The sequence below is a fragment of the Osmia lignaria genome, chromosome 13 (assembly GCF_051020975.1).
Source record: "Osmia lignaria lignaria isolate PbOS001 chromosome 13, iyOsmLign1, whole genome shotgun sequence".
In the NCBI taxonomy this organism is placed as follows: Eukaryota; Metazoa; Arthropoda; class Insecta; order Hymenoptera; family Megachilidae; genus Osmia; species Osmia lignaria.
Genome location: NC_135044.1, coordinates 835,950 through 849,702, shown reverse-complemented (window position 1 = coordinate 849,702; position 13,753 = coordinate 835,950). Strand labels below are relative to the sequence as shown.

At 45.1% G+C, this 13,753-nt stretch overlaps 1 protein-coding gene across 1 annotated transcript in view; it reads right to left on the bottom strand.

Moving 5' to 3' along the window:
- Positions 1-13,438, bottom strand: part of LOC117602030 (uncharacterized) — a 47,234-nt gene extending 33,796 nt beyond the window's left edge. Inside the window, exon 1 of the mRNA XM_034319472.2 lies at positions 12,645-13,438. Within this exon, the coding sequence (XP_034175363.2) occupies positions 12,645-12,720 (76 nt within the window). The 5' untranslated portion in view covers positions 12,721-13,438. The remainder of the gene's footprint in view (positions 1-12,644) is intronic.
- Between the last annotated feature and the right edge of the window lie 315 nt (positions 13,439-13,753).

The window sequence follows — 13,753 nt, the reverse complement described above, 5'->3', positions numbered from 1 at the left end:
GGTTGTTTATCGGTGAAACCGACTCGAGAAACCGGCTAAATTTTAAGTTACTGCCAACAACTCGGCGAAGTTATGCTTCCTCGAAGCGCCGCGATGCGAAAAGAACAGCAACGACATCCGTGCTCTATGCGTTTCCGAGAAGAGCTTATTTCAAATCGTTTTCTCTCGCCTTCTAACGCGAATCGTTCTTCGTTTTTCACCGTATCCGCTCGAAAATCATGCCAGCCAACGTCTGAATTTGGAAACAATTATTTGTTTCCGATCTTTCTTATAAATTCGACAATCTCCCTCATCGAGCGTTACGATTTGTCTCGCCAGCCTAATAGGATATCAATGAACTCCGAAGAGGAGCGCGAACGATAACGCGGTATCTTTCACGGTGCAAAGATCACGAGGAAAGTGTCATTGTACCGTGTGTCTAAGGAACAGCGTTCGATGAAGAGGCAAAAAAAAGGGGAAAGATTCCTCGGAAGTGAAACAAAAACCGCGAGCGGTTCGTTTAACTCGAAAATGTGCCACATGTTATTCGCGAGGTCTATCTCCGTCCTACTCGCCCCGTGTCGGAGTATTGGTCGATGCTCCTGTCCTCCTGCAGGGTTGCTGCACTCGATGAACAGAGAGATAAAGAGAGAAAAGAGGGAGCAAAGTGGGGAGACGGCAGAGAGTCCGTAGCTTCATTTTCGTTCCGCTCGCGCGCAACTCGTTCCTCCTTTTTACCCGCAGTCCCTCCTTTTCAAACGATACGTTCGTCTCGCTTCCACCTGCATACCCGACGTTTCTCCCCACAAGGTGTCTCGAAAACCACTCCAGACATTCTCATCTTTTTTACAATAAAATCTTCCCCATAACGACAGGGGAAAATTAATAATAATTTTCCGACAAGTCCTACTTTATCCATCAGAATAGGTATTTCTGAGGTAAGACCAAACTCAACAGTTTGGTTGCCACGTAGGGACTTTGTTGAGTAGCCTCACCGACGTGTCCACTAGCAGGATCCCTGGAACGAAGGGATCAGGGAAGTCGAGATTTCAACACGAATCTTTTCTGTCATTTTACTCGAATCCATTATTTCTTGAATCGCAAAAGGGAAGTAGATAAAATGATATCGAACGAGATTCGATTTGAAATTCCGTTGATGTAAAATAAATGGAATTTCAGTGTCTCGTTCGCGTTCGAAAATCTCGACTCGCGTCGTTTCAAACGCTAAACTGTAACCTAATTTCGAATTCCGTCTGACAGTGAGAAATAAACGTGGAAAGGGTATTGAAATGGGTTCGGAAGCAATTGCAACGCTATCTTTGAAGCTGCCCTTTCTGGAGTGGAAGGTGTGTACACGTGTGTATACATATATAGACGTTTACACGCGTCTAACACGTCGTACATACGCGAGCAGAGTATCCTTTGGCGTCGTGATCGAGGGACGCAAAGCGTAAGCTCGAACTACGGTTAATTCTCTGGATGGACGCGTGGCGTTGTTCCATGCTTCTTTCACGAAAGCATCGTTTCTAACAATTAAGCGAGCGAGATATTTACATAAACGAGAGCGCAATCGCTGTCCGATAAAAAGTACTTTCGACCTCGAGAATAAGTATCGCCATCGAGCTTATACGTAGAGGCCGAATCTAAAATCTGAGATGACATCATCGTTTGACAATCGCTTCGAGACAGAAGCTAGAAACAATGAAAGCAAATGACTCAGGACACCTCCCCCTCCCCACTCCTATATGCAAGCAACGAAAGATTTATTTGTTACACAGTTTAATGAATTACGCTATTAATGGTCGTCCAGGTCAAACTGGCGAGGGATGATACTCCACCCTGTATGTACCGTACAAAGTCAATAAACAAACTAAAGAGAGAAGGAGAGGGAGAGAAAGAGGGGGAACACAAGTGATTAAACAGAGTGGCGCTGTATGGTAAAGGCTTAAAGCAATGCTGTCCAGCGGAGAGCTGATTCCGTGGCCAGAGGGCATCCCCACTGCCCCTGCTATTCCATGTCCGTATTCGCATGTACACTTGGTTGCAATGTAGGCTTCCCTTGGTTAAGAGAGTAAGCACAGGGAGAAGAGACCAACCTAGAATCTCTTTTTCTGCCGCATAAAGGAACTTCCTCTCCTTACGTTTCCTGTTAACCAAAGGAAGGCTAAGCTGCACGCGAACGTGCAAGTCTACAAGTAGATAATCGTTGGTGCCGTGTTTTGTCGAAGAACCGTAAGTTTGCGAAGTCTTTTGCCGTGTTAGAGAAACCGAAGACGCGAACGGAGTAAGAAAGGTGGCTTCCCTGACTGTGGACAGCGGTGTATTAAAGGTTTCGTGGATGAAGAAGAGGAGAGAAGGCGGAAGGTTCGCGTGCCAGAGCGACATACGTAAAGCGGTGGCTGTGACGCGGTCAGGTGGACACAGGCCTCGCCCGTGTCGCAAAATACGCCCGGCACACGATACACTCTTGTAATCTACATCTGCCAAGATAGAGCTGCTTAATTGAATGAAATCGTAAAGACTCCCTTCTACGAGAGGCGAATTTTGAACGAGACCGTGCCGAATGGGACAGACTCGTCCCCATTTGCCTATGAATGTCGCCCGTGAATAATCCGTGCCAGCAAAGCGGAGAAATTGCCAGGAAATCTTTCTTTTACCCCCCTCTAGCAATTCTATTAATACGCTTCGTGTCATGGCTTAAACTAACCAATCGATTTAATACAATATATATACACCTATTGTACGTAGGAAGCAAAGTACGATAAAACTGTGCGAATACTTTACGCTCGTTCAACCTGTGCATTCTGCATACGTATAACATGAATTTATTCTTCTATAGATCAGGGCTTCTTAAACTTATGTAGTCCGAGGACCCCCTCTTGAACAACATTTTTTTTTGCGGACCCCATCCCAATCTTAGGCATTTTAATAAATATTATAGAGATGAATAAAGTTACAAATCATAATACATTAAACTCATATAAACATTTCCTGGTCAACCATTTTTTATAATTTCGCGGACCCCCAGGGGTCCGAGGACCACAGTTTAAGAACCTATGGTATAGATTGTGACTCGAAACTAGAGGTAATGGTGGATCACGAGGGTGTTACCGCAAGATTATCCCGTGGTTGAGGCACTATGGTTAGTTGCTTCGTTGCTTCGCAAAATATCATCGACGCTCAACTTGTTCGTCCGAGGAAGGCACGATTAAACGGGACGATAATTTCTCTCGGAAACTGGTCCTTGGTAAGGGGTCATAAATCAACGTGAAAAGGGAGCGAGAAGGGATCGCGAAGTGGCCCGTTCAATCTCGCTACGCCACGTTGTTTTTCGCCAGAGAGAAGTTTGTAGCCAAGTCGCTAGTCATCTCTATCGAATACCCTAACGAACAAGAAGCGTGTAAACCCGGGAGCAACGTAGGCTTCTTTTAAGGAGGAATCCCCTAGGATAAAAAGCCTGCCATCGTACAGCCTTTGGTTTGGAGAAAGCTCCGATTGTGAGCTGGAAAATTTTCCGAATCTGCGCTTGATGCATTCTATAGCGCCATCTGTCGAAAGCTCTTTGGATTCAAGTATTAGCAAACGATGGAGGTTATTGCACCCAGTTCGAAGCTCGGTTATCAGTTGAAACGATTCAGAGTCGCAGCGGCGAACAGCGAACGGCAAGAATCGAAGAAGACTCACAATCAGAGGGAAAACGAAGATCGAGACTCATCGATATTCCGTGGAAAGGCGGACGGTAAATCGAGTTTTAATTACCGATTAACCTTCGTCGAGAGGCAAGCCGTCAACGGAAGCCTGTTTTATTGTCTATCAACAACGTAAGTGGGTCGTGCTAGTTCTCGCTCTCGCTTCCCCCTAGGGAATTTTCCTACTACTCTTATTTCCATCAATCACGACAGCTAACGTACGATTCTTTTGTGGAACGTCATTGCTCGTGTTCCTTCTCTCCGAAAGCTTTTACTCGACCAATCTTTATATAGTTGATCGAAAATTGATAACCTTATTATGAAAATTTACCAATTTTTGCGATCCAAAACCTACATAATAATGTTGCGTCGAATTTACGTAAGACTAAACGCGCACAATCCTTGGAACACGATCGACGCGCGCGCATTCCTTCACCGGGAAATGTAAAAGTTAATGTTGCCCCATCGAAACTACGAACTGCCACTTTCACTCTCGACAAAAATGTCCCCACCACGCGGTTTTTCGAAACGCACGCGCTGCTTAATGTATTATGCTTCCAACTTACGACTCGTTAAACTCGACCATTAACCTTCACGCTTCTGGTTAATTTCAAATTAACGACGATTTAAAAAAAAATGCGGGTGCTTGTAGATGTAAGAAAGGTACGGCACTGTTCGCGAAGAAAGTCGTTTCATCGCGAGCCGTGCGAAGGAAGCCGTTTGCTTGTGGCTGTGGCATAGTACATCGGTTGGTCGGCGTATCGCGCCACTATGACCCAGAAACCCACTTTCTTACACCGAATTAAAAGCGACATCGTCGAGCGTACCGGTGTTTTCGACTAGATACGAAGAGGCAAACGCAGAGCTGCGATCTCTGTTGCAACTGAATTAAATTCATTCGTAAATAGTCGGCCGTTCCTTTCTACGATTGATCGTCCAAAAATTGAAACGTCAAGAGGAAAAGCGAAAATCAAGTGGAACGAGCTAATATACAAAGATAATATGCACTAGGGATGTACGATTCCGATTCGATTCTTTAGAAAATCGATTTTTCTGATCCATAAAAACACATTCACTCCTTCAAAAAGTATAAGAATAGCGATTGAAATATAAATCTGTTCATATGAGTGCCTGTTTTTGGTGTAAAAGCACGAAATATAAAAAAATAAAAAGTCGATTCTTCTCAAGAATCGTATGGAATAATCTGTTTACAAAAATAAAAATAAAAAAGGAAACAAGAAACGTCCAATTTTTTCAAACCGATTCTTTGGTTTCGATTTTTGAAAGGAATCGATTCTTTTCGATGAATCGAACATACCTAATATGCACATAATGCCCGGCTTTCTCGCGCACCAACAAGATCGAAAGTTCCGTTTTTACGGTATTTCTTCCACGTGGCTCGTTATCCGATATTCAGTGTGATTCTTGTGCTCGATGGAGACGATCGAATAATGGTAGAAACCGAGGAGGACGGGAACAGGGTGGGTAGAAGAAACGAGGTTAAATAGTAAGTAGACTCCCTCCGCGCGACAGGAGCGGAAATACGCGGCCCCGATCTACTAAGCGCGATTATTTCCGAGCTTACGCATGCGCGTGCATTCTGATGTAAAAAAACAGAAGGGGGGGAAAAAAGGAAAAATATTTTTAAATAAGTAGCTTCGTATTTGAGAGAAACAAGTTCGAAGGACGACCTTGACTCCTTTCGGTTGTTGTTATTAAGGAGAAGACGCGTGGGTGAAGAAGGGTGGCGGTGACACGGGCGTATCGGCGTCTCTATTGAAACCGCTTTCAATACCGGATTTAAATAATCTTCGCTCGGGAAAATCCTCTTTGCACACCGCTTCTATCCTGCATCCTCCTCTCGTGTAATAGCGGCTAGGATCTTTTTAACAGCTTCTCGGCCGATAACCGACTCGACGCGACGCGTTTGCGGCTATTGTCTGGCGATCCACCAATGCTAAACACCCTTTCGATTTTAAACTTCCCCGCGGGCTGTCTAAAAATGAGATAAACCTACCTACCCCCATACGTGTCTGCATTCGACTACTAGTTTGCTTTTCTATCGATCAACTGTTTTGCTCGCGAATAATCCGATTCCGCGTCCGGCTTGTCTTACGTTAATTGTCAGTGACGCAGGAACGTGACGGAACGACGGGACGGTCCATCTAATTACGAGAGGGACGAGGCGCGGGGCACGGTCTCGGTGAAAGGCGTATAACTAAGGCTAAAACTCTGCACAGTGTGCAACTGTGGAAAAGTGCAACGCTGCAACGCTAAATAAGTCCTGACCAGGGAAGGACTCACCGTCGCTGTTGCTCAATCTGCCACTGTTTTCGCAGCGATACGTTGTTGCATAGGTATGCGCGGAAAACCTGACTCATTATTTTGATATCGACAAGAGATCGATCCACCCCGGTTGATCAGAATTAATCCTTTGTTCGAGTTATACGGAAAATTTCTATCGTTTCGCAATCTGTAACTTGGTACGCGAAATATGTTGGTACGAAGAGCAAATAAAGCAGAGTCATTTTGTTTAACCAATGTCTGGTCGCAGAGATACGCGAAGTGTAACGTGGACGATAAGACGCGTGCAATTAACAGGATCGATAGAGTTTTGAAGGTAGCCGTGACACCGTTTCACAGACCTTGTCCGTGAATCGAAGCAAGACCGGGCCCCTGACCCAATCCTACGCACCTGTCGGTGCCCTGCGAGCGGGCGATCGCGATCGTCGCCGAAGTTTCACGATGACGCACGATGCTGCAATCGATATGGCGGAGGGGGCGCGACGGTCTTCACAGAGGTTTACGGTATCTCTCGTACTCCGGCTCGAAAATTAAAGATCCGCTTATTACTCGCGGAAAAAGATGCAACAATAACGGTACAACTTTTATCACGATCATATTTTTCTCCGTTTCTTATCGGCATTTTTTAATTTTCTTCCTTCGCGTCTTTGAAACAATTGACTAGTTTTTATCAATCGAAAAGCGCGGGAAATAATTCGCAAGCTTTTCGTTGCAACCTTCGGCTGAATTTTCTTTTGCTTAAAAAAATCGTCGCGTTGGTTGCGCGAGGATGATCAAAAGGAGAGAGAAAGGAAAAGAAGAAAAAGGTGAACGAAACACAGACTCGCGTTAGGGGAACGAAAGAATTTTACAGGCGTTACGAACGAGACTAACACTGGTTTGTTTCCGTGTCGGCGCATTGTGCTCGTCGTTCGTTACGGCTGGCAATTATCTCAGACCGAGCTTTTAAAACACTTTTGATCCGTGAAAGTCGCGACTGAACGACAAAGAACGCGAAAGGAATATTGTTGCAAAAGCGATCCTCCTTTTCAACCGATGGGACCCGCGAATGAAATTGCAAAAATGCGCAGACACGCAAATTCCAAACTAATTGGAGCGTTAATCCCGCCTAAAATTCGAACGTGCCGATATTGTAGCTAAAGAAAGGTCAACATCTCGATTACGCGACAATTCGAACGAGTAAAACTGCAGAAGGTTAATCGTAGTGTCGTAACGTTATTACGAGAGACAATAGACGAGAATAAAATCGGTTGCGTAAAACACCTAGTCATCCCCATGCGACAAAGGGTGCCGGAGTTCCCCCAAAATATCCACGCTGTGAATTCGCGTAACACCAGATGGGTGGATATCCTTTGACGAGGCTTCGAATTCGTTAGCTTTCTCTTTCGAAAGCATCGAGACAAGTATCCGCAAACAACCTGTTCTACCATAATAAGGAAAAAATTTATTTGTAGCATGTGAATTGTCACTCGTTTCGAACAGTATCTTTAACAATATCTTTGCGTTTCAAAATGATCGTCTATTGCGATTACGAGAAGACGCTTTTAAGTGGAACGAGGAAAACGTAAGCGGAACATTTTCATGACATACGATTACGAGAAAAACGAATCATCCAACAATAGGATAGAGCATAGAGGAAATGCATTCCGAGTAATTCGACGAGGTTCGAAGAGGTTGGTAATCGAACGTGATCGGCCATCGTTACCATTAATTACGAATAATAAATTACACGACGAGGTCGTGTTAACGAGCCGACTTATCGTCGCTTCGCAATCGATACGCACACTGCTCCGTCTCGATATAACGCGAACGCGACGGGTAAACATTCGTTGAATTCAGAAAAGGACAGAAAGCAATTTTGCGTCGGAATAATTCGTTGGAACGCGAGCGTGGCGATAACCGGGGCCACTTATCATATCCGCTAAGAAAAATGGAAGTATCATCGGGCAAGGAAAACGTGATCGAAACGATCCATGTAACGTGCATACGTCAACGGTCCATTCTCTCGGTAAATTCCCGATAAAAACCAACGTACGTCATTTCTGACCATCAAGGATCCGACCTTGAGTCATCGAAAGCAGGAATTTCCTCTGTATTGCTTGGTTAACTCGTATCCCCGCTATTTGTATATCGCGGTATCTGGTAATACCCATTTTCCCCTATTTCAATGCAAAGGTGGGATCAAGTGCAGTGCACTAGCAACAGGCCCCATAGAACTTGTCTAGTCCCCTAACTTGTTAGTAAGATGGGTTCGAAATGTCAAAGGGCAGCCTAAATTTCAGCTGCTTTTTATTCGACCACGCACTGTCCATAATGGCGTAGCGGAATATCGGTCTATAGCAGTGTTGTTCATTGGGGAAGGGGCAGACTCATACCCCTCCCACCGTTTGAGTAATCCTTCAATCTCCGTTAACACAGACAAACGACTCTGTGATTATACATATATTGCTCCGATAAACAAATATACGTTCAATTCGTGCTGATTGCAAGAATCGAACGAATTATCCCAAGTAGCGGAGTAGGAACGTCTAGAAAACGACAACTCTCGAACCTTGTAATTCTCGTGACGATTAGACGAGTAAAAGGACCTGCCAACTTTTCTAGGGTATACACGGTTGCAGAATGGTGCATTCCGCGATGGCGAAGGTTAACGAGAAGCCGAGATAACTGTCGGCGAACGGAACGAGTTATCTTTCTTTGGATGGACGTTAACACGCGGCGTGGCAGCGCGGATGGGCCGCGTTTATTATGCCGGTGTTATGTGCGCGTACACGCCGTCAGAGGCGGAGTTGCAAATCAATAACCCATGTTATAAGGCATTTGGCCACGCCGAGATATCGATTATGTAGCTCGCTCTACCTACCTACCTACGCTCCGAGCAGAGGTGTTCAAAGACGAGTCGCGAACCGACTACCTGTATGGATGGAAATTTGAATCGCTGGATCGCCGTGAACCGTCTCGTCCATCCGGCGATCGTAAATCCTAATGCAGTTATTCGAATAAAAGTGTTACAATTAGGCCATTTTCACCTGTCGTCTTAGAAGCGCGATTGCTTTCTCTCGTCAGAAGGCGTACAGGTATACGCGGTTGGAGAAGGTAAAGGACACGCGATTTCTAGTTTGAAAAGTGGGAAACGGAGGAAGAATGAACGGTGAAAAGTACCGTTGTCGAGTTCTCGCAGGATATAAGGAATTCTCTAACCTGGCGAATATTCAACGCGAATCACGCGCTACGGGAGTATCGAGCTTGCACCTGGACCAGTTTTCTGCCGCAGTGCTGCTGTGTCGAAGCTGCTCTCTCACCCTTCCTTCCTATCCTCCCTTCCTCCCAACCCTCCAAACCAACCCTCCATCCCACTTTCTCTCTGTGTGTACTTGCTTCTACCCCCCTCGTCGCCCCATGCCCTACGCCGTCCCTCTCTTCCTACACGTTTGCATTTTTTTCATCAAAACGTTTCGGTCGACGAACGAAACGAACGGAGAAAGAGAGACTGTTGGAACGGATGCATTTTAAAATCTTGCCACACGATGAAAATTCAACGACACGAATGGTATAAACACAGCTTCCAGTGGCAGGAAGGACCATCTTCTATCGTTTCTCTGGATGGAAGCTAAAAATTCGATCGCAAAACGGTGAAAGATAAGCATCGAGGTGTGAACGAACTCCGGTGGAGATCCTTGAGACAAACCAGCATCGACGATCGACAACGCGCCCGTAAATGTTTTCGTGTCCCTGACTCGACAATTCGGCCAATGCCTCTCCGAACCGATGACCCCCGTCGAAAAATCCTTCCCCCGTATATTTCTCTGTTCGTCCATTAATTCTTCCTTAAAAATTTTTCCAAAATAATTCTCAATTCGTTATTAAATCGGTCCTCCGTTACCAAAGGATAAAAATAAACGGCCTTCCGAACGATTCGAGTCCACCTTCGACGATTTCCTAATTCGAGGTCAGTATAGGTTAGGCGGCGAGCCTTGCGACACAGAGAGAAGTGGCCATCAACAATGTGAAAGCGTACAAAATACGAGGACAAATCGTCATCTTATCGACGATGGCGGCGATCGCGACGACGTATGCGAGAAAAGTTAAGTCCCGAGCATAATCGAGGACAGAGCGAGTTTTTCCGATCCCTTGCCGCGACGTGGCACGGTAGCGGATGCTTCGCCTGATGAGAAGCTTTAGCTGTAGGGGACCGTTAGATATTCATGAAAACGGAGCTGCCACGCGCACCAACCGTGATAGAAACTCGTGAAAAGTCAGGACGACAGGTTCCTACCTCCACCTTCTCTACACGGTTACTCCGATTACTACCCTACCCTCCTCCTTCCTTTCTTTTGATAAGCCTCAATTTTCCTACTCGTCTATCGCGGTTGCTCCTATCGAGCATAATTACAACAAAGCAATTCGTACACGCTTACAGTTTATGGCTTGAAAAAGAAACACTGTTTGATAATATGTTAACTCGCGTGCTTGTCAGGCGCTAAGCGTTTCAACGGGAATTTCGTGAGCCGACAATTTACAGAGACCTCTAGAAAAATACACTACGCTTCCCCGAGCCAGGTGAAGTTGGCGTCAGCAAACGCCGAACACGATATTGCTCCCGCAAACATTTTATGTGCCGTGAAACAGGTGCGAGTCGTATGCTTTTCGTCGCGTGATATGTGCGCGTCATTCAACCTGCTTTAAACAACGCTAATTTCAACTCGACCCACTGACGTAGCTGTAACTAGGATGGCAAAATTCCACTAGAAATAATTGAAAAAAAAAAAAAAGCTATTAAATAAAGTTTCTATCGTTTCTATTTCCCGACCAGCGTAACTACGAATCTCGATTTTCCGAAACACATTTAAAAGTCAATCGAGCAAACTATCGCGAGACGCGTTCAAAGCGCGCCACCAATATTTGCCGACTAGTTTCCCCTAGATACGCGATTCATTTCTCTAGGTAAGCTCAACGGGTTCAACCAACTAGCGTCCGATGAATACGCGTGGATCAATAATCAAAGATAATCCGTTCGATCGTTTCTTTCTTATCGACGATCAATTTGTTCCTTCGAATGTAGGTTACGTTTTCACTTTCCTTCCGATCGTATTAATTAAATGACACTTACAAGGGACATTACCCAATCGACACAAGCCGATTTTGATGCCCTTTGAGTATGATATAGAAGTCAACAAAATATTTAACGCGTATTTTTTTTTATCGGCAATCATCCATGCTGAAGGGGTGAAAATAGCCCTCAAAGTTGGGGTTGCAAAATATATTTTCTTGAATATCTCAGGAACTATTAGGTGTAGGGGGAAAATTCAAAATGGAATTTGTGTGTTTTTGAACAGCAAATTTTTCTACGTAGCCACCTTTTTGATAAATTTATTTGTTTAAAAAATATATTGAAAAATAACCTATTTTTGTCATTTTTTTCACCCCTTCAGTGTCAAATACTTTTTTGAGTTCTATATCATACTCAAAGGGCATAAAAATCGGCGTGTGTCGATTGGGTAATGTTCCTTGTTAGGTGTCGTACAAGCATGGAACGAGCCAATGAAATAATACTTTGACATGCAGCAGGTTGTATTATATTATAGTCAGAGTGCACGCGTAACGCACGTATTCACGTCCGCGCCATTACTTTTCCTCGTTGGATATTAAGAAATCACAATGAAACCCGTGAACGACGTTCCAGACGTTGGCGTGGTCAGAAAAACAGGCGAGAAAGTCTAAAGGCCGGTCCGTAAAGCAGCTGTTCGATAAAAGGGACGTTCGAACGGCCAAATGTCACACCGCCTTAGTCTCGTAAATACCACGTTCGTATCTTTTCTTTTTGCCAAGAACAGAAGCACGATATAACGCGACTAACGAGAAATTAAAATCATCTCGTTGAATATGAACAGTGTTTGAATAAAATATAACCAGGATATTAATCCGAACATCGTTCGATCACCCCGTTTAACCACCAACTGTGAATAAAGCATATGAGATTGTTCGGGCGATTCAACGTTTTTCTTTTATTTTTAATACGTTTTACTCTATCGTAAAAATGCATTCAATTTTATTACGTATTTTATTTTTTCATCTACTATTAAATTGGTAGCGGAATAAAAACATTGGTAACGTTTGTAAATTGATCGACGTTGTTCTCCAAGAGCGTATATTTACGGTTTGTTTCGATTCGATAAGATACGACACGGTTAAATAAAAAATTACGATTAAACGTTTACTTTCGAGAGGAACTTTCGTTATCTTTGTTCCGAGACATCATTATTTTCTTTACGAGCGAGAGTGAATCGCGTATCGAGCGGCGCGTAAACACTACGTAAGTGTAAGTACTGTATCTGTCCAGAACGTCCTTACGAGTCGAACCTGTCTGCGACGAAACAGGACGTAAAGAAAGAAATAACCCGTCATCGATACTCCACTCTTTTTAAGAGAAAAACAATATTTCGTATCGAAATAACGTATTTAATGTGGGTTGAGTAACGGGTTGAGAAATGGTAATTCGTTAGAGCGTGCTCGGAGTAGCTAATTAATATGCTCGAAAGGGTCAATGAGGCATCTACCTTCGGTTCGGATTTCACCAGGTGCGTGCCGATAACGTCGACGCCACTGTCGCTGGTTTCCATCGAAAATGAAACAGACAGAGAGGAGAAAAAATAACGAAGGTCGTGCACTCACCCTCGAGCAGGTGCCAGTCCTCGTCCAGTGAGGCCAGAGCTTGTGCCTGATTCGCCTGTTGTTCGAAGTCGAGCATCTTGGTCCTCTGCTCCAGCTTGCTTTCTTTCTTTATTTCTTTCTTTCTCTCTCCCCCACTACCAGCTGCTTGGTACCGCGGTGTCTTCGTTAGCACGCTCAAATATCTTGTCACTTCACACCCTTCTACGTAACCAGCCGCGGGCTTCTAGATCGAGGAACGATTATATATCGCGTCGATTCGATCGTCGATAAGCTGCGAAAGCTCCGTGGAACAGCAACGAACGCGCGGGAATCCTCGCGAGCGACAATTGAAAACTGGTATATCAGAGTGAGACTTTCCCCTCGGATTATCTCGAACGTCCTTTCGTCACGAGAGTAGCGGCGAGTGAAACAGTGAGACAGAAAGACGGTAGAGTGGGAGGAGAACGATCGAGGTAGATAGAAAAATAGAGAGGGAGAAAGAACGGGGCAGAGTTTCTCGAACGCGCGAGCCTCTCTCGTCACTAACTCTTTTCCGTTTCAAACTCTACTCTCTGTGTTTACATCGGTAATCCCTGATTGGACCGGTCAGTTCCTACGTCGCCACGGAGCGGCGCAACTGTCTCGGTCCTATAGAAAACCTCGGGGGGAAGGTCGGGATTTGCTTTGATTAATTCCGAGAACGCGTCTTTTATGTATTTATTATTTTAGGGAGCTCCGTGAAAGGGTGAAAAACCGTGCTCGTTTCGGACTATTAGAAAGAGAGCAGACCCACTCACGTGCATACGTGGCGGTACTCGAACCGCGACTGATTTCCCCTATCACTCCGTGATTCGCTACCACCCACTACTTTCTCCCCACTGCCTGCCTCCACCCTTCTCCGTCGCTCGCCGCCCCACTCTCACTCGGCGAACCAAGCTTGCTCGTTCCAAGCAACGGTAGAACGTCTGTCTCTCCCCGCCCCTCTCGTCAACCGCTCTTCTCCTCGTCGCCGCGCCGCGCCGCGCCGTGCCAACTATCTGCACCCCTTTCTCTCCAAGGCTACTTTCTCTCTCACTGTTTCTCTTTGCCACGCTTCGCACGCTTTCTCTCTCTCTCTCTCTCTCTCTCTC